Source organism: Microtus ochrogaster, chromosome 2, assembly GCF_000317375.1.
Source record: "Microtus ochrogaster isolate Prairie Vole_2 chromosome 2, MicOch1.0, whole genome shotgun sequence".
NCBI lineage: Eukaryota > Metazoa > Chordata > Mammalia > Rodentia > Cricetidae > Microtus > Microtus ochrogaster.
Window position 1 is genome coordinate 14,204,513 of NC_022010.1, and position 21,594 is coordinate 14,226,106.

The following is a 21,594-nucleotide window of genomic DNA, read 5'->3' on the forward strand; positions in this document are numbered from 1 at the left end:
GTGTTGTTATTTCGGGCATAAGCTAGCCGGGCAGGCGGCCGGGGTGCTGGGGACTCAGCCCCGCTCCCCTATTACTACAAATAATGGTCTTCAAGAAGTGTGCATATTTTTGGGGTTCACTAGACAGTTTCAGATTTATTATCAGGAGATTATGACCCTGTGACTTCAAACAGAACAAGAAGATACATAAAACAGTAAGGACCCCTCTAGAATGGTCCTTGGGCCAAAGCCAAATGGTAGCAAACAACACACTACCTTTATCAGTTTAGTCTAACCTAGATCCAATCTAGGTTAAATTCAGTCTCTCCCATCCCCAAGTGCCTAATATCTGATAACTAAGCTTAAACCCTAAATTACAAACGAAATCAAAAGCTAAAAGTAGAGTCCTCATAAAGGTCTAGATTTCTGGGTCGGGGAATCCTACAGGGTTCAGATTACCCTACAGGTAGTCCAGTGACATAGCACAATATTGAAAGGAAAAAAATCCAGATTTATTCTCCCAACTCTTCAGATTTGCCAGATGTCACACTGAGCTCATACTCCCAGACAGCAAGCCTCACCTGGAGCTAAGTGGCGACTGCTCTCAGGCCAAGACTCCAGATCACAGCAGTCCCCACCACTTCCTGCTGCCTTCTCATCACTGAGGCCGAGTCCACTACGGCTTATATATTTTCCTAATAAATATTTCCCTGTAACTATGACTTCCAAAAGAGGGCAAGAAAAAATACCAGAGGGCCTCTTGGTCTCAGAAATGTCTGTTTTATATCCTGGTCCTTGTGGCCATTCAAGTTTGTGACTTCTGACCCAGATTAACAATATTAAGAGAAAAGTCATAAAGGGATAATTTTTGCAGACAGTAATTTGGCAAGCTCCTGTGCAAGACACAGAAATCAATTCCCGTGTCTCTGTTCTAGGGGAAGCCTCAGACAAGGTCACTTCTCAACTATTTCTGTACTTACCGCATATACAAAAAACAGAATAATGGGATTTCTAGTTACTGACGTTCCAAATAAGATTTCATATAGATAATATTAGATATGCAGAAATATCTGAATTGTTTTCTTTTTCTTTCTTAATGGCCAAGCATATCCCAGCACCTGTAAGGCAGGAGGATGCTCATGAGTTCAATGTGAGATCCTGTCTCAAAACAACAAAAGAAGGCTAGAGATATAGCTTAGTGGTGCAGTGCTAATGAGGCCCTGGGTTTTATCCTAGCACCACAAAGACAAAGTAAATCAAAGCACTTGGAGGGCTGAGGTAGAAGTTTCACTCTGAGTTTGAGGCTAGCTTGGGTTACAGAGTGAGTTCTAGATCAACCTGGGCTTAAAGTTGATACCCAGTCTCAAAAACAAAAACAAGATAGCTAGAGGGACTCCAACGGTAAACCTATGACTTATTTTGTTTTCACATTAAACCTATGACTTAAATTCAATTTCTGGAAGGAAAGAACTGACTCCATAAAGTCTTCCTCTGACCTCACATGTGACCTACAATATGCACATGCGTGCACACGGGCGGGAGTGCATGTGCACAGCCACAAAATAAAAAAAAAGGTGGACAACAATGAAGATGATAACAACAAATAAGCTAAAAAATCAGCATCCTCCAGAACACCTCTTACGTCTATTCCCAGTCGGCTTCTGCTCTAGTACTTCAGAAGTAAGTACCAGTTTTTTCTTTGTCTTTGCGAGGGCTTCATGTAACACAGGCTGCCCTGAACATGCTATGTGGTTTAGGATCCTCCAGAATACACACATTATAGGCCCGTGCTATCACACCTGATTCACAAGTACTGATCTCCTTTAGCCCATTTAGAACTTCAGGTAAATAGAATTGGATACTCTTCTGAGTTATGGTGTTATTTTGTGTCAAATACTTAAAGCTTCTTTTTTTAAAGGCAGGTTCTCATGATCCCAGGCTGATCCCAAACTTGCTATGTAGCCAAGGATGGCCTTAAACTTCTGATCCTTCTGCCTCCATTCCCTGAGCACTAGGATTAGACACTTGCCCCATGTCCAGTGTATACAGTGGAGAATGGCAGGATAAGCACTCTACCAACTGAGCTAAAACCCAGTCCCTTAAATTTGCCTTATTTGGCAGGTTTCTTAAATTCAAGCATGTTGGAACCAGGTGGTGGTGGTGCACACTTTTAATCCCAGCACTCAGGAGGTAGAGGCAGGTGGATCTCTGTGAGTTCGAGGCCAGCCTAGTCTACAAGAGCTAGTTCCAGGATAGGCACTAAAGCTACAGAGAAACCTTGTCTCAAAAAAAAAAAAAAAAAAAAAAAAAAACCAAACAAAAAAAAAAAAACCCAAAAAACAAACCAAAAAAAAAAAATCAAGCATGTTGTTCCACATAGTAGTTACTTCTTATTTTTATAAATGTATTTATTTAATTTTTAATTCATTTTATTTTATGTGGAGAGGTGTTTTGCTTGGATGTATGTACCTGCACTGTGTGTGTATGCCTCATGCCTGTGAATACCAGAAAGGGTATCAGATCTCCTGGAACAGAAGGCTGTGAGCTACCAGGTCATGCTGGGAATTAAACCCAGGTCTTTTGGCAGAGCTGTTAGTGTTCTTAACCACTGAGCCATCTCTCTAGCCCTTCTTCTTTATGTCTGTACACCACCATATATGTGTGCAGGTGCCTCAAGAGGCCAAAGAGGGCATCAGATCTCCTGGAACTGGAGTTAGGGGCAGTTGTAAGCTGCCATGTGGGTGCTAGGTCCTCTGGAAGCACAGCTAGTGTTTAACCACTGAGCAATTTTCCTCCCCTACTTTCTTTTTGGTTGGCTGGTTGTTGGTTGGTTTGATTATTTGAAAGAGTTTCTCTGTATACTCCTGGTTATACTGAAACTCGCTCTGTCAACCAAGATGGCCTCAAACTCAGAGATCTGTCTGTCTCCTGAGTGCTGAAATTAAAGGCATGTACCACCACCACCTGGCTTTTTGTTTTGTTTTTCAATAATTTTTATTTTATTATTATTGGATGTAATCTGTTCCTAGGACTATATCACTTAAAAACCATATCTGTGGAAGAAAACTCAGTGTGGTAACCATGACTCTAATCTATCCTAGTCATTTTTCTCCCTGAACATCATGACCTAAAGGAACCAAGTAAGAAGTCCCTACCCAGGGTCACACTGACCGCAGGCTTCTAGTCTCATGTCATTTCACATGATATTTTCGATTTGCCCTATGTCTTAGTTTTATTATTATTATTATTACTGTGAAGATATACCATGACCATGGCAACTCTTATAAGGAAAACATTTAATTGAGGTGAATCGCTTACAGTTTCAGAGGTTCAGTCCATTATCATCATGGTGGGGAGCATGGCAGCGTGCAGGCAGGCATGGCTAAGAGTCCTATATCTTTCAGACAACAAACAGGAAGACAACTGACTGTTACACTGAGCAAGAGACTTCAAAGCTTGAGTGAAAGAGACATCAAAGCCCTCCTTCATGGTGACACACTTCCTCCAGAAAGGCCACACCTCCTAACAGTGCTACTCCTTTTGGAGACCATTTTCTTTAAAACTATCACACCCTGTAAGAAAGTTCCTACCTGATTCCATAAGAGAATCGTGTTACAGTATATGGAAATTCAATGTCCAAATAACAAAATACTTTCAAGTCCCCTCAAAAATGTTTGTTGAGAGCTAGGGAGATGGTTCATTTGGTAAGGTGCCTGCCATACAAAACATGAGGAATTGTGTTTGATTCCTAGAACCCATATAAAAAGGCTGGGCAAGGGCACCACGCAGCTATAATCATAGTATTGGGGAAGTGGTAACAAGAACTCTGGTGCTCACCAGCCAGCTTGTCTATCCAAATCAGCAAATTTTAGGTTCAGAGAAATACCCTTTCTCAAAAAAAAATGGTAGAGAGCAATAGAGGCACACACTTGACATAGTCTCTGACTTCCACCCTGCATGTGCACAAACACAAAATAAAATTAAAAAACACAATGTGTCTGTAGCCAGGTGTGGTGGCACATGCCTTTAATCTCAGCACAAAGTGGGCAGAGGATCTCTGAGAGTTTGGGGCCAGCCCAGTCTAGATAATCAATTCTAGTCTAGCCAGAGCTGCATAGTTGAGACTCCACCTGTCTAACAATAATAACAACATAGAAGTCTATCGTCAGGCATGGTAGCTTATATCTACAACCCCAGTACTTAGGAGGCTAAGGCAGGAGGAATATTGCAAATTTGAGCCAGTCTGGGTCATACAGTGAAACATTGTTTCAGAGAGGGAGAGAGAAGTATGTCCACGAATAAATAAACAAAAAGTAGTATATACTGGGCAGAGAGAAGGCTTAGCAGTTAAAAGCACTAGCTATTCTTCCAGGAGACCCAGGTTCAATTCCTATTACCTACATGGTGGTTAACAAACCCCTGTAACTCCAGTTCCAAGGGATCCAATGTTCTCTTCTGACCTCCACAGGTACCAGGTATACATGTACATGCATGCAGTAGGGGTGTCACTAGCTTGTCTACCAAGTACAAGGTTCAGTCCCCAATACCACATTGGAGCTGAGTGTAGTGGTACATGCCTATAATGCCAGCACTCAGGAGGCTGAGGTAGGATTGACATCATTCAGCTCAGGCTATTAGAAAACTGTCTAAAAAGAAAAATCTGATCTCTTGTTCTCAGAATATTCTTCAACAGAGAGTGCCACAAAAATCTCCAAGGTTTTCTCTCTCTAATTCAGAGTCCCCCAGTCCTTTGTTTGCACCAGTCACCTGACTCCCTCTGTCATCTCCGAGTTAGTATCTTCACTGTCATCCAAACAGGATCTTACTGCTCATGTCTAGGGCTCAAAAGCTAAAGACAAGGAATTTTGCTTCTGAAATTACCTTTCAGACCTGAGAGCCTCCCCTGGAACTACCAATGTCACTCCTTCTAGATTGTTCTGATGGTACATCTATCTCTAAAGACAACAAGCACACTAGGCTGAGGTTTCTTTCTTTCTTTATTATTATTATTATTTTTTTTTTTTTGGTTTTTCGAGACAGGGTTTCTCTGTGGTTTTGGAGCCTGTCCTGGAACTAGCTCTTGTAGACCAGGCTGGTCTCGAACTCACAGAGATCTGCCTGCCTCTGCCTCCCAAGTGCTGGGATTAAAGGCGTGAGCCACCACAGCCCGGCTAGGCTGAGGTTTCTTTAGGGAATCTGAGATCAAATCATATTCCTGTCACTAAACCATATAAATAAAAATAACATTTAGATACCAGATGACACAGAGTTGACTTCATTGTTTATCCAGAAAAAAAAAATAACATTTAGGAGCATGGCATTTTGAAAAGCTCTATCACTCAGAAAGCAACCTCCAAACTGAAAGTTTCTCCTCCCAAAAGCCTCTTCACACGGCCCAATAGAAGAAGCCTGGTATGATATTAAACACAGCATTAGGGAAACAGAAACTCTGAGTTCAAACCAGCCTAGCTACAAAGTGAATTCCAGGACAGTCAGGGCTACATAAAGAAATCCTGTCTTAAAAAAAAAAAAAAAAGAAAGGAAGGAAGGAAGGAAGGAAGGAAGGAAGGAAGGAAGGAAGGAAGAAAGAAAGAAAGAAAGAAAGAAAGAGAAAAAAGAGGCACAGCAGAGAGGAGGATTATCATGAGTTTGAGAGAAGCCTGGGCTACAATGTGAAACCCTGTCTCAAATAAATTGGGGTGAGAATATATGACTATGAATATAAATACACAGAGCTCAGGAGACAAAATAGAGCAGCATAGCCTAAAGAACAAATACAAGTTCTCAGACTGGGCAGGATCAGAATTCAGTGTGTTGTGAGGCCCACTACTCTGATGGCTCCTGGCAATCCCTTCTCTGGGAAGCAGCCAACACACACCCTAGGAACCAAGGTCCACAACACAGGGTACTGATCACCTGAAAAGTCAATTCATTCCTTCCCTCCCTTGTTCTCCCATGTCCAATTCATCAGCAAGTCCAAAACCATCTTGATTCACACCATCCAACTGTGTCTGAGAAGAGAGTTCAACAGCTTCAAGAGGGATGCTGGCTAGTTGTGATGACACAACCTTTAATCCCAGCATTGGGAGGCACAGACAGGTGGATCTCTGTAGATCTCAGCCTGGTCTAAGTAGTGTGTCTCAAGGACAGCCAAGGCTATGTTGAGAGAGACCCTGTCCAAAAAAAAGGGGGGGGGTTCTCATTTCAACTCTGGCTTCTAGTTCCCTAAGAGTAATCACCAGCAGATGAGCCACAATGAAGATAAATGGGTATTCCTAATTCAGTTAGAATAATGTCCTCATTCCCACTATAAATCACAGATCCTCTTGGTTCTTCAAGCTCACCTCTTTCCACTGTCTATGCCCAACATCTAGTTCTGCTGGTCTTTCTAATGCTGAAATGTGCCATGCTCACTCCACCTTGGGCCTCTTCTACCATCCACGCCTGGCTTTTATTTTCCACTCAGGTTACAGGTTAACTTGAAATGTCACCTCCTCAGAACACGTCTCTGAGCACTTCCCTGAGTAGTTCAAAGTATCTACCCACCTTCCCAGCCCCGTTATACTATCTTTTGTTTTGTTTCTTCATTTTCAAGACAAATCAAATTTGCTTACTGACTTCTTTCAGAAAGTAAGTTTCGTGTACCTCAAAAGCCTGACTTGTACCCTGTGACACAAGGTGACCTCAGGAATACATGTTAGGAAACGAGCACTTGATTTGGCAGCAGACAAACCAAAATCACAGCTAGATTCCAACTCTGTGGCTGAAGAGATTCTACTTAGTGGGAGAGCCACTTAGCCTCCCTCCTTGCCTCCTTCTCAAACATTGAGACTGGAGACTATGGGGTTAATGTCATAAGGCTGAAGCGCTCTAATGGTAACAGGAAGTTCAGCAAACTCAAGGATGCAGAGGCTCCTGTAGCAGAGGACAAGAGAGAAGAAAGGGGGAGCACTGGTAGACAGCAGGAGTGAGACTGTCAAGGAAAGTCACTTTTTTGTTGTTTTTTTTTTGTTTTGTTTTTTCCAGACTAGTTTTTCCTGTGTAACTCTGACTGTCCTAGAACTCTCTCTATAGAGAGGCTAGCCTTGAACTCAGAGATCCGCCTGCCTCTGCCTCTCACGTGCTGGTATTAAAGGCTTGCACCACCACTGACCAGCTGGAAAGTCCCTTCTAGATGGAACAGTAAAGAAGGTTCTCTCTCCTGCTGAGAATAAGGTCAGCTGGCTCTAGCTCCAGTCTCCATAGCCCTCTGGTAGTACAGAAGGTGCCAGAATTGGAGAGGAATAAATAGAACCCTTCCTGAGGTTGGCATCAGAGAGCTTGTGACCCAAATAAGCTCAACCTGAAACACAAACCTTTGTGGCCTGAATTCTAACCATGCAAAGAAGTTCCAACAAAAGACAGATCACCACAAACACTGGTTGCCTGAACAGCAGATTTTATACCCACTAAGTAATTTGATTCTGGAGAAGGAATAATCTGAATCTTTCATGGGCCATTATAGGAATCCTACAAACAAGTCAAATCCATTAGTGTATGGGTGGTCCATGCTAGTAATACCAGTACTTGGGACATAGAAACAGGAGAGTTAGTAGCCAATGCCGTTAGTCCCAGCACTCAGGAGACAGAGGCAAGTGCATAGCTGTGTGTTTGAGGCCAGCCTGGCCTACAGAGTGAAACTCTGTTTGGGGGAAAAAAAAAAAGTTCACAGTCAGATGAGGAGATGCTCAGTTCTTGTTTTTGTTTGTTTGTTTGGGTTTTTAGTTTTTGAGACAGAGTTTCTCTGTGTTGCTTTGGAGCCTGTCCTGGAACTAGCTCTTGTAGACCAGGCTGGCCTCAAACTCACAGAGAACTGCCTGCCTCTGCCTCCCGAGTACTGGGCTTAAAGAAGTGCACCACCACTGCCTGGCTCAGTTATTAAGAGCACTTGTTCTTCCAGAGAATCATTCCCATTCCCAGCACCCACATGGCAACTCATTCACAGCTACAGTTTTAAGAAATCTGACACACTCTTCTGATCTACATGGGCACCAGGCATGACATAGTGCACAGACATACACGCACATAAACAAATCTAAAAGAAGAAAAAATTTAAAGTCAAGATATAAATGTTAAACAGAGGTAAAGGTCAGGCTGGAGAGATGCTTCAATGGGTAAATGAGGATCCCTATAAAGCTGGACACAAGAGTCGGCATCTGTAATCCCAGCACTTCTATAGCAAGATATGAGGCAGTGATGGGCAAATTCCTAGCAGCTTGAGTCAGGTAGCCTAGCATATGCAGTGGCAAATAAGAGACCCTGTCCCAAACAAAGTGGAAGACAAGAACCAACAGCAACGGAGGGCTACCTCCACATGCTCTGAGTGTGCACACATGTGTACATACACACACACTCTCTATGACACACACTTAGGACTATATGAGACCCCGTCTCAAAAACATTATGAAACAAAAATCTCAAACTAAAGCTAGACATAGTGGTTTGGATTTATAATCCCACTTATCTGGAAAGCTGAGACAGGAGATCGGTTTGGGCAACTTAGTGAGACTCTCTCTCAAAATAAAAGAAAAAAAGGTTGGAGATGTTTCTCAGAGGGAGAGTACTTAGGCCAGAGTGCATTAAGCCCTAAGTTCAATGCCCAGTACCCAAACAAAAACGTTAAACTGACTTTCAACAACACCCTCTTATAGAATTATTCTAGGCAGAGAACAAGGCCACAGTACACTTTACAGGCATTTCCTTTGAGCAGGGCTCTCTGTCACTAGAGCCCCCTGAACCAAGGCCAATCCATTCAGCATAACTATCATTCCATGGCAGGCTGCACGCTCTTTTGTGGAAGAAGAAGGTTTGAAAATATTCTTACCAAGCTCAAAGAGAGGTTAAGAGCTTAGAAACATTTTCTCAAGAAACAGGTCAGGCTGAGCACTGTACAACTGTAGTATCTACACTTGAGAGGCTAAGACAAGATGATAGTGAGTTCAGTAGGAAAGAAGAAAAACAGGTGTTAGGAAGGTGGCTTAACAGTGAGCGTATATGAGCACGTGCACAGCAAGCATGGCGAATTCAGAGCCAGCACCCACATAGAGAAGCTGGGTGGAGCTGTGCACACACTCAACCCCAGCTCTGCGAAGCACGGAGAAAGGCGATCAGCAGGCCTCCAGTTCAGCTCCAAGTTACTGAGAGACCCTTTCTAAGGGAATAAGAGTGACAGAGAAGAACACCTCACATCCGTCTCTGGCCTCCCACACCCTGAACATACACATGTACACATACCGAGACACTTCAAAAAACACAGAAAGAAAAATAAAGCTGGGCATGGTGGTGCATGCCTGTAATCCCAGCACTCAGGAGGAAGAAGCAGGTGAACCTCTGTGCAGTGAGTTCCAGGACAGCCAGGGCCATGTAGAAAAACCCTGCGCACCCTCCCCACACCCCACAAAAAAAAAGAAAAGAAGAAAAGAAACTTTTGAAACTATTATGCATTAGTTTCCTACTGGTGCTATAACTTAGAGATACAGAAATGAATTTATTATTTCATAATCCTCAAAGTCAAATATCAAATTTAGGTCTCACGGGGCTAAAACCAAGATCCAGCAAGCCTGTATCCTTCTAAAACACTAGGAGAGATGCCGCTTCCTGCGGCCTGCAGTTTTAAGGCTATGAACATTCCTTAGCTCACAGTCTCCTTCTTCCTCTTCTTCGAAGTTAGCTGCATCAAGATGAGTCTTTTCCTACTGTGATCTCTCCAGCTCTCTCTCTCTCTCTCTCTCTCTCTCTCTCTCTCTCTCTCTCTCTCTCTCTCTCTCTCTCACTTGTTAAGGACACTTGTAATTACACTGGCCCCACTCAGATGATCTTGGCTGATCAGCAAACTTATTCCACCTGCAGCCTAAAATCCTCCTTACTGTGTAACAACATATTCATAGGATTCGTAAACTGGGACATAATTATCCTTTTGTGTTGCTACACTTACTTACTTATTGTGTGTGTGTGTCAGAGAAAAACTTACTGGAGTTGGTTCTTTCTTCTTCTGGGAGTCTGTTTGCCCTTTCTACCACGTGGGTTGTCAGGTTTGGTGGTAAATGCCTTTATCCACCAAGCTGTCTCATCAGTTTCAACACAGACATCTTCAAGGGTACTGTTAACCTGCCTATCACACTGTCCAAGTGGGCAACAATACAAATGTCCCGCAACAAAGGTTCATCCTACTGTTTCACTCCACACCAACATTCCCTAAAGCACTAGTCCATACAGTTATCTTCAAAGAACTGAAAGAAAGATAAGCAAGACTCAAAAAAGGCAAGTTTAAATAATTGGTTCCAGATTCTGAAAAATCCCTTCTCAATTCAACATACATTTCTTTTTTAAAAAATTATTTATTTATTATGTGTACAACATTCTGCTTCCATGTATGCCCACACACCAGAAGAGGGCACCAGATCTCATTACAGATGGTTGTGAGCCATCATGTGGTTGCTGGGAATTGAACTCAGGACCTCTGGAAGAGCAGTCAGTGCTCTTAACCTCTGAGCCATCTCTCCAGCCCCAACATACATTTCTTTTTTTTTTTTTTTTAAATTTATTTATTTATTAAGTATACAACATTCTGCCTCCATGTATGCCTGCACGCCAGAGGAGGGCACCAGATCTCAGTACAGATGGTTGTGAGCCACCATGTGGTTGCTGGGAATTGAACTCAGGACCTCTGGAAGAGCAGCCAGTGCTCTTAACCACTGAGCCATCTCTCCAGCCCCCCAACATACATTTCTTAATCACACAGTCTGTGTTAGAGGTACTATTAGCCTCCACAGGAAACTCAAAGGTAAAAACAGCACGTTAGTCAGGACCACATAATCATACACACGGCTAAATCAAATAAGGTGGTGGTTTTCCAAAGTATATAAGGTTCATTGACTTGAGGAAGGCTCAGACTGAAGGAAATACAGTTTTACCCAGTGAGGATAGGATTCTAAGTAGCCCAAGACACCCACCTTCCCATCTGGGAGGCCCCTTATAGCAACAGAATAACTTCATTTCCTCCACCACAGAATTCTAGGCTTCTATAAGTGGATGAATGGGGGAACTTTTCAGTTCAAGATACTTTTCCTGGTCTGAGGGTGTAGTAAACTAATCATCTACAATGCATAAGATCCTTCGAATTAGGGCGCACAAGATGGTTCAGTGGGTAAAGGTGCTTGCTGCCAAGCCTGAGAAGCTGAGTCCAGTCTCCAGGCCCCACATGGTGGAAGGAGAGAAACTACTGCTACGAGTTGTCCTCAGTCATTTGTAACTGTAGTGCAGAAGGAGCAGGGATAGGCACATCCTAGAGATCACTGAGCACCCAGCCTGGCCAGTCAATGATCTGAGTTCAGCCAGAAACCATATCTCAAAAAACAAGGTGGGTATGGGGAGGAATTTAAAAAATAAAAAGGTAGAGGTCAACAGAAGAAGATAATGGACACTAACCTCTGACCTCTGCATGCCTAAACACACATGTACATGTGTACCTACATGCACACACACACAAGTGCTACATAGACATATGTACATACACACACATTTTTTTTTTAGAGAGTTTCTCTGTGTAACAGCCCAAGTTGTCCTGAAACAAGTTTTGTAGACCATGCTGGTCTCAAACTCACAGAGATCTGCCTGCCTATTCCCTTCCAAGTGCTGGAATTAAAGGCGTGCGCCACCACTGCCTGGCATCATAAACACAAATTTAATCCTTAACTTCTAGGTCCAAATTTATTTATTTGTTTACTTACTTACTTATTTTTGAGACAAAGTCTCCTGGCAGCCAGGTTGCCCTGAAGTCACTATATAGCTGTAGATGACCTTGAACTTCCCTTTTCCAAGAGGGCTGGGTCTACAGGCATCTACCACCACACCACTCATTTGTGCCAAATGAGCTATAGTCTCAACTTTCTTTTCCAATTCTATTAACTCTTCCTCACCCTTCTATTGGGCTGGCAATTAATCAGTAGACACTACTTAAAATAGAAATCTGTTCCTAGACTAAGAGGAACACAAACTTCTCTTAGGGAAGAGAATTCATTATTTCTGATAATTAACATTGGGGAAAAGGGATAAGCACTGAGTCTAAGATCAGCAAAACCATCCACACACTGGCTCTGGACACAGACACATACACTTGACCTGTATGCCTCCCAATACTGCCCTTAAATCAGATTTATTGTTATCACATCTTTTACATCTATCCTACAGGGCAGTTACAACTAACTGTGCCTGTTCCCTCATCCCTGGTTTCTGAGCTATTTCAAATTATTGTCTCTGTAGCCAACACCATTGCACACTCTGTAATAGTAAGCACACTGTCTAATGATTATATACTAAGAGAAAGAAAGAGAAGAAAAACAGCTTATCAGTGATATGGAAGCAAAACCGTAAAACTAAGTCGTTTCTATAAATGATTCCTATTATCATGCCTATCATAAGACTTCTCTAAAGCCAGGTGGTGGTGTGGCATGCCTTTAATCCCAGCACTCGGGAGGCAGAGGCAGGTGGATCTCCATGAGTTCGAGGCCAGCCTGGTCTACAAGAGCTAGTTCCAGGACAGGCTTGATTGCTACAGCAAAACCCTGTCTTGAAAAACCAAAAATAATTAATTAATTAATTAATTAATTAAAAAAAGATTCCTCTAGAACAGTGGTGCTCCACCTTCTTAATACTGAGACACTGTAATACAGTTCCTCATGTTGTTGTGACCCTCAACCATAAATTATTTCATTGGTCCTTCATAACTGTAATTTAGCTACTATCATGAATTCTAAGTATCTGATATGCAGGACCCACAGGTTGAGAACCACTGCTCTAGTGGACCTGTAGCTCAGATGATAGAGTACTTTTCTGGTATTTACATCCCAGGCACAAAGCCCTGTGTTTGATCTCTAGTACCACATGAAAAAAAACAAAGAAACAGGTATGGTAGCACAAACCTGTAATCTCAGCATTCTGAGGGAGACAAAAGGATTAGACATTCAAGACTGGGGTTGGAGAGATGGCTCTGGAGATAAGGTGTTTGGAGTACAATTGTGAGGACCTGGGTTTGTTCTACAGGACCCAAGTAAAATGAAACATTCTGTAACAACCCAGTATTCCTACAGTGGGGTCAGGAAAATCTCTAGTACCTTAAAAGCCAGCTAGTCTAGTGTATTCAATGGCAAAAAAGAAATTCTGACTTACCCAAGATAGAAAGCAAGGTATAGCCATCAGAAGTTGTTCTCTGACTTCCATATAGGAACCATGGAGCAAGTGCAACACACGTCAACAAGTGTTTTGCAACACAAAACACTTGCATGTATACATACACATACACACACAGAAGAAAGAAAAAAGAAATGATAGTTCTTTTTTTTTTCTCCTCAGGTACATGAGTTCAAGACCAGTCTGGTATATATGAGACCTTGCCTCAAAGAGAAAAGAAAAGATTTCTCTACTGGACACCTAAAATTTGTAGGACATTGTGGGCTAAGTCTTCAGTCCTTGCTATTCCTCAAGTCTGGCATAGCTTCCCACCTGGGCCATGAACAATTACCACACAGGGCACACACATGGGTGCTACTTCCTGAAACATAGCCTAGACTCTAACCGTTCCTAATTTAAAAATCTCGAGGGCTGGCAAGATGGCTCAGAGGGGTAACAAAACTCTGACAATATGGTAGATTATGGTAGATAGAAAGAACTCAGCTCTTGAGCTGTTGTTATCTGACACACACACACACACAGACACTGTTTAAAAACACACACAAACATAAAATAAATGTTTAAAAAGAAAAATGTCTCTTCAAATAGCCACATAAATAGTCACTTACCAAAAACACCTATTACTTATGCCTAAATACAAGAAAGGTCATTTCTAGTCCAGCAAAGTGGCTTTGCAGATAAAAGTGCTTGCTGCCAAGCCTGACAATCTGAGTTTGATATCTGGGATCTCATATAATAGAAGTAGAAAAGTTATAAGTTGACCTCTGATCCCAACATACACACTAAATAAATAAACATAATAAATTTTTTCAAAAGACCACTGGCTACCCTTTAATCTATACCAAAAGAAGGTAATAAAGAGAGAAGTGAAACCAAAACCAACCACAAAAACACACACACAAAATGTATTCAGAATCTCTATGGGGAGATGGGGTGTACATGCACGGCATGCCTTAAAATGTTAAAAGGTGGGTAGGAACCATGAACTAGGTTCTCAAGTGTGCAACTCCACTATAGGAGCCTTGGATAGATCCAGCCAAATCAAGAATGCTTCTATGTAGTATTTGTTAGGCAGGCCCTTGAAAGCTTCACTGAAAGACTCCAATTAGACACATCAGTTGACTGAGGATAGAGAGTTAAAATTCTACATTGTCCATCCTTTACATCCAATTTTATAAACTTCCTTTTGCCTGTAATTTGCCAAGTACCAGACCCAGTCACAGACACTATCACAGTTAATCCTCATCTCTACCCTGCAGGGAAGTTTTATCCACTTCATTCTAGAGCAATGACAGGATGGCTTAGAAAAGGTAAGCCAGGCTGCTCTCCCCTGCCATCCATCACACATCTGCCTTGAGGAAAGGCAATTTCTTTCCCTCCAAGATGTCCCAGAAACTGAGCACATGTTTTAGAACTAAATGAAGATGCTTATTCCACAGAGCTACTTACCAGAGTGGGAAAGACAGGGTTTTTAAAAAACTATCCCTGAGGAAACTGGAATCTCATTTTATGACCATTTATCAAGCAGACCAATGAACATATTCACAGTCCCCAGTACCCCCAAACCTACTACATCGCCAGAGTCTGGACAAACAGTTCAGCTACCTCTGTAATCTCAGCACTAGGGAAGCTGAGGCAGAAGGATTTCAGTGGATTTCAGGCCAGCTTGACCTACAAAACAAATCCAAGTTCATCTCCAAAGGGGAAAAAGAAAGCCTTTGCTTGATACTGCTCATGATTCCTAGACCACCTCTCAGGATTGGGTAAAAAATAACAACTTCCCCTGTACTTGGTTCCTCCTCCAAAAAGCTATTGAGCCTCATCTGGAAACAGCTGGGAGGGAGCAGTTAACAGGAAACCAAACCAAACAAAAAGCACAGAGTGTACTAGAGAGTTAGGCAGTAGAACCAAGAGCCCACAGAACAGACTGGAAGCTGGAGTTAGGAAGAACCTAGGCCAGAAACAGTCACATAGAAGACCCAGCTGGTCTTCCTCTCAGGCCAAGCAGAAGAAACCTGGACAAGAGGTGAAGGCTCTAACCCTTCGTGAGGGCAAACCAAAGCAATGACCTGGGTCTGCTTTCCTCCCCCACTGGGAGCTTACTTCTCTGAAAGCAGCTGGTGGCCGTGACAGGTAAACTGAAGGCAGAAACCCAGCTTTCTCTAGTTTCTCAGTTAATCTGTACCAAATGTCCACACTGCCAATTAAACTCAGTGAAGGCCACATCAGCCTCGATCATGCTCACTGACACCAATAGCATCTTCATAGGAAGTTACGAGCAGGTGCCCATCCAGGAACCTTTGATGGTAAACCTGGCTAGGTACTAGGTAGGCATGAGGAATACTAGGCAAGACATGAGGAACAACAAAAGCAAGTGAGCCCATGAGGCTGGGAGATACCATAGGGCAAGGTAAGCTTCTTGCACCAAACTAGTAATACATTTTGCAATCAAGAAAATTAACTCAGTAATGGCCAGGTGCCAAAATATTTCTGAAAGAAATGGGAGGTAGGTAGGATTACTCTGTTGGTGTTATTTAATAATCCTTTAGGGTATCCACATAGAGCACAAAAGGAGACGGCTTATTTTTCCTTTGGCAGAGCTTTCTAAGAGAGACCTTTCTAGCCCAAGCCTCCAAAGGCTCAAGCAGCTTTCTCTCCCTAGACATGAAGAAGTTTATATTAAAGTAAAAAAAGGAGGATTATGTTCTCTTAATAAAACACATTGCTGTCTTTTGCCTCTAGTTGTGTTTGAGAAGTTTTTCTTAAAGAACAGCTTATGCTGTAATCTAATTGAGTCTGATACCAATATAAGTGCTCAAAATAAGAGAGCGAGGGTGCACAGGACTGCAATTTCACTGTCATCTGTTTATTTGAAAACAGACTATCTTCACAGGCTCAGTGCCAGCTCGAACTGGCAAGATCTAAGAATCGGAGCAAAGTCTGACCACCGAGCCATGTGAGGGTGACAGAAGGAAGAGCCATGCTACAGGAATAAGCTAGCAGGGAAACCTCCACATGAGGAAGTGGGGGTGAGGTGCATCTCAGAACATAACAAAGGAATGAGCTGACCAACCATTTATTCCAGAGGGGAAAATGCCATCCAGAGCCAACTATCTAGTATTTTAACTTCAGGCAATTGAGTAATGCTTTTAATTTGGATTTATCAGGGCTCATTATCTACCTCCCTGGGGGGCGGGGAGAAGTGGGAGGGTTGCTTGAACCCAGGAATTTAAGACCAGCCTCCCAAAGCATGACCAGTCTCAAAAACCCAAACAATAATAATAAAAAAAAAAAACATAAAATGGGGCTGGAGAGATGGCTCAGTGGCTAAGAGCACTGACTGCTCTTCCAGAGGACCTGGGTTCAATTCCCAGCACCCACACAGCAGCTCACAACCGTCTGTACCTCCTCTCCCAGAGGCTCCAACATCCTCACACAGACAAAACAATGTACATAGGATAAAAACAAATTATTTTTAAAAATAAAACTGAAACAAGGCTGGCCGTGGCGGCACAGGCCTGTAATCCCAGCCCTTGGGAGGCTAAAGTAGGAGGATTACTGCAAGGTTGAGGCCAGTCTAGGATATACAGTGAGTTCCTGGATACATAGGGCTCAAGATAACACAAAAAGGACTAGGAAGATTCCTACTCTTGCAGTCCACAGCCGCTGGAGTCACCTGGGAAACGTGTCCTATGCTGCCAGCTGTGCAGGACTCAAAGCCTAGTACAGTTTCTAAAGCAAGAGGCCCAAACAATAAGGATCCCCACAGAAGCTACTACACACTGGGCAGCTGCAGACACTAGCAGGAGCTCCGAGAAGGCCTGCGGCTGAGGCAGAAAAACTACCTGACGTGAATGCCTAACAGACACACTGGGCAAGAGGGAGAGGGTGGAAAGAAAGGCTAACCTCCCGGGGAAGGCCTTTCTGTGACTCTGAAGAAAGGGTTCTCTGCCCCCGTCTCAGGACAGTGTCTCGGATGTCAACCTTACAAACGGACATGTCACACACACATCGTTTTAGGACCAACCAAAAATCCTCTAGCTAGACCTGGGCACGGGAGGCATGTTTGTGATCCCAGAACAACTTGGCAAGTGGAGTCAGGAAGGTCAAGAGGGGTTCAAGGCCAGCCTCTACTACAAGAGCAAGTTTGAGAGGCTCCTGGGCTACAATGACACCCTGACTCCGAAAAGAAAAATAGAAAAACCTTCCAACTTGCCAGGGAAATAGACTGCGCCTGGGGGGGGGGGGATTGAGGGAGGAGGTGGGGGCGGGCAGCTGGACTCCACAAGTCCTCCTCAGTGCATCAAGGAGCCTTGCCTCGGAGCTTCCCAGCCACTGAGAGGTGAAGGAAGCCAGGCTGCAGATGCCGGAACCAGCAGGAAAAGTCACTAACACTTCAGGAGTGCCTACTACCCACTGCACGCCCCACCGATCTCAGCCCACCCCCGGCACAGCCCTCTGGAGGTCGATATCACCGGCACCCCTCTTTAGAAACGAGGAAACGGGCTCGTTACACAATCGTTAGATAGTACAGCCAGCGCCCTAGCCACCCTGGACAGGTGATTTTAACCGTTGGGTGGTGCTGGGAACACACAAAGCAGCGGAGGGAAGGGGTCCACGGAGCCAGGCGAAACAACACGCAAACCGGAGCTACACCTAGTTCTTGTCCGAAACCGGACCCACGGGCACCAGGGGAGGGGAGGGCCTGGATGGGGGAACACGAAGCCGGAAGAACCCAGGCACTGCTGACAGAACTACAGGCCAGAACCCTGGCGCCTCTCCTAACTGTGGAGACCCCAGACCCACAAATCTTCCTAGAAGCAGCCCCCAAAGGGAAAACGTGAAGCCAAATGCCCCCGATGGTTTTGTCAAAGAGAAGGGAGTAAAGATGGGAGGGGGCGCCTCGGCCAGGTCCGGGAGTGGGGTTGGGGGCGTCACCGGGTCCTTACCTGTAGGCCAGGGTCATGCACTCGAAGAGCTTGGTGAGAGAAGCATCAATGGATAGATGGCAGGAGCTGGTCTTGCCGAAACTATAGGTCTGGCACGTCTGCTTGTTGACCGTGTCGAAATCATAGCCCTTCTTGGGCGGGTGCTCGCGGTGCGGAGAGGACACCATAAAGTGGCCGCTGTGGATGATCTGCTGTCGGCGGGGAGGCTCTTCGCGGCCCGGCCCGGCCCGGGGTGGAAGCGGCGAGGTGCTCGCGTGGGCCCGGGCTGAGGTGGCCACGCCGGAGGGAGGCGGCGGAGACGGCTCGTCTGTGTCCGAGTCGTCGTCGTCCTCCGGCACCTGAGGCTTGAGCAGCACCGAGCGGCCCCGACTGCGGGGCCGCCGCGGCGAACACATGAATACGTCGGCAGCCATGAAGAGAACCTGGTCCGGGGCATCCCCCGGGAGCCGGGACGACGTGGAGAGAAGAGGCTGAGGGGACTGAGAGGCCGCCCGCCGGGCCCGGCCCTCGCGCAGACTGCCCGGGAACGAGCGGCCAGAGGGGGGTGGGGGCGCCCGCCTCCTCGTGATGTCACATCTCGTCTCAGCCAATCGGATGCCTGCGTCTAACTCTTAAAGGCGCAGGGGAACCTTTCCTTATCTAGGAGGACAAAAAAAAAAAAAAGCCGGAGGCCACGCCTCCATGCCCCGCCCCTGGCTGTCCTCTTTCCCCCTCCGGGCTGGCCGGGGAGCCCGGGGACCAGAAAGCCAGGCCTCGCCCCTCCCAGTGTCCCGGTTCAGGGAGGTATTGGCCCTTTCTCCAGCGAAGTCTGGCCCCAGCCCCTGCCCCGCCTCCGCCACGCCCGGAGCTCGGGAATCGCCCTGAGGCCTCACTGCGGGCGAGGAGGGCACTCCACGTGGTGGGTAGGGGTGGAGCTCTTGCCCCCCCCCTCCGGTCTGCTTTCTCCCTCTGTACCCGGAACTGAGCCCTCAAAAGCCTTCCTGATCTTGTGGAGCGTCAAGACTACTGTTCCCATTTTGTTGATGCGAAGATTGAGTCGCCTGAACTCTAAGGGATGCTCCTAAGGGACGTCTAAGGGATGTTCCGACGAGACCGACCAGGAGCGTGGAGTCCTCCCATCCTTCGGGGCGGAAACTGGCTCTCCGGGATTAAGGCATGTCCCCTGGGCATCACTACTCCTGTAGAGTACAGTCCTGCTCCAGCAGGGGCCCAGCTGTCTGCCTCCAGACCCAGCAACTTCAGCTACAAATCAAAATACTTCGCTATTGTTTGGAAGTTTGGCCCAGCGACCAAATTCCAAAAGGGGAAGTTGTGAGCTTTCTTCACTGCAATTCCTATGCCCCAGAAAGTTTTATCAACCTAAAAATAGCAATGAGCCAGTCATGGTAACGCATGCGCATGGTTGCAATCCCAACAGGAGGGAAGCAGAGGCCGGAGGATAAGAAGTTCCCGAAATCCTTGGTTAGCTTAGACTTCAGGAGACCCTGCCTCAAAAAATAAAATAATTATTTTTTAATAAAGAAGTCCAGTGAGATGACTGAGCAGGTAAAGACACTTGGTGCCAAGTCTGACCCTAGTTCCAGCCCGGGACCCACATGGTAGAAAAGGACTCCAGCAAACTCCTCTGACCGCCATACTGTGGCATCCGTGCCTCCCACAATAAATAAATAAATGATTTTTTTTTTTTTGAGACAGGGTCCCTATGTAGCCCTTATGTGGACCAGGCTGGCCTTTAAACTCAAAAATCCTCCAGCCTCTGCCTCATGAAAGTTTTTTTTTTTAATAAAAAATAAAAAATTAAGGCCTGTAATCCTAGCACTTAGGAGGATCAATCCAAATTCAAGGACAAGCTCCAGGACAGCCAGGACTACATAGAGAGACATCCACCTTTTCAAAAAAGTGGAAGCTGTGTGACGTGGTGGCGCACACCTTTAACCCCAGCAGTTAGGAAGCAGAGGCAGGTAGATCTCTGAGTTCGAGGCCAGACTGATCTACAGAATGAGTTCTAGGACAGCCAGAAACAGAGAAATTGTCTCAAAAAAAAAAAAAAAAGTGGAAGGGAAGCTGGGAAATTATAAGAGAGAAGAGAACGGGGTGTCTTCTTTATATAACAGGGAAGCTACACTAATGTACTCTCCATAGCCTAAACAAGACCTACAAAATGGCAACACCAGTTAACATCCCAACATGGGCGGAGGAAATCTCACAAGACCCCTCCTAAATTAAGAGCTACAGGCTGTGAATGGCTGCTGAGAGAGGGGAAATCAGTCTTCTCCAGGAAGAAGATAGAGCAACACTACATGGACTCAGCAGGCTATTTTTATATGTGCACATGTGTGTCCTGCATGTTTAAAAATAATAATTAAAGAAGAAGAGATCATGTTTCAGAGGGAGTGAGAAGAGGGGAGGGGCTGGAAGGGGAGGTGAGTGGAGTGTAACAGATTCAAATGCGGTACCGGGTGTGAAGTTGTATCTAAAAGTGTAAAAAACAGCATCACAGTGGTGCCTGCCTTTAGTCCCAGCCCTTGGGAGGCAGAGACATGTAGATCCATGTGAGTTCAAGACCAGCCTGGTCTATAGAGTGAGTTCTAGGACAGCTAGGGCTATACAGAAAAGCCCTGTCTCAAAAAATCAAAAAAACAAAAAAATACCCATAGGCATAAAATTTGGGGGCTGGAGAAGTTGTTCAGTGGTTAAGAGCACTGGCTGTTCTTCCAAAGGTTCTGCATTCAATTCCCAGCAGCCACAAATAATTCACAACCATGTATAATGGGACCCAATGACCTCTTCTGGCCTGCAGGTATTCATGCAGACAGAGCCCTTAGAAAGGAAGGGAGGGAGGAAGGAAGAGAGGGAGGGAGAAAGAAGGGGGAGGAAGGAAGAAAAAAGAAAGGAAGAAGGGAAGGAGGGAGGAAGAAGGGGGAGGAAGGAAGGAAGGAAGAAAAAAGGAAGGAAGAAGGGAAGGAGGGAGGAAGAAGGGGGAGGAAGGAAGGAAGGGAAGGAGGGAGAATGAAGGGGGAGGAAGGAAGGGAAGGAAGGAGGAAGAAACAAATGACAAAAACAAAATTCTGGAAACAGTAATGGAGTTATGGCTGGCACAGGTAGTCCCCTGGCTATTAGGAACACTGAGGCAAGAGAGCAAGACTAGCCTAGGTGCCAGGTAGAGTGGCACATGCCTTTAATTCCAGCACTTGAGAAGCAGAGGCAGGCACATCTCTTTGGAGTTTGGGGCCAGCCTGCTGTATATAGTGAATTTTAGGATAGCCAGAGCTACGTAGTGAGATCCTGTCTCAATAAATAAATAAAGGATTCAATGTTTTTGTTTGTTTGTTTGTTGTGTTTGTTTGCTTTTGAGACAGGATTTCTCTGTGTAGTAGAACTCACTCTGTAGACCAGGCTGGCTTTGAATTCACAGAGATCTCCTGCCTCTGCCTCCCGA

General features: G+C 44.9%; 1 protein-coding gene across 1 annotated transcript in view; it reads right to left on the reverse strand.

The window, feature by feature from the left end:
* The window catches only part of Mlxip (MLX interacting protein), a 64,027-nt gene extending 45,327 nt beyond the window's left edge, over positions 1 to 18,700 (reverse strand). The window contains exon 1 of the mRNA XM_013350152.2: positions 18,156 to 18,700. Coding sequence (XP_013205606.2) covers positions 18,156 to 18,568 — 413 coding nt within the window. The 5' untranslated portion in view covers positions 18,569 to 18,700. The remainder of the gene's footprint in view (positions 1 to 18,155) is intronic.
* Positions 18,701 to 21,594: the final 2,894 nt, after the last annotated feature.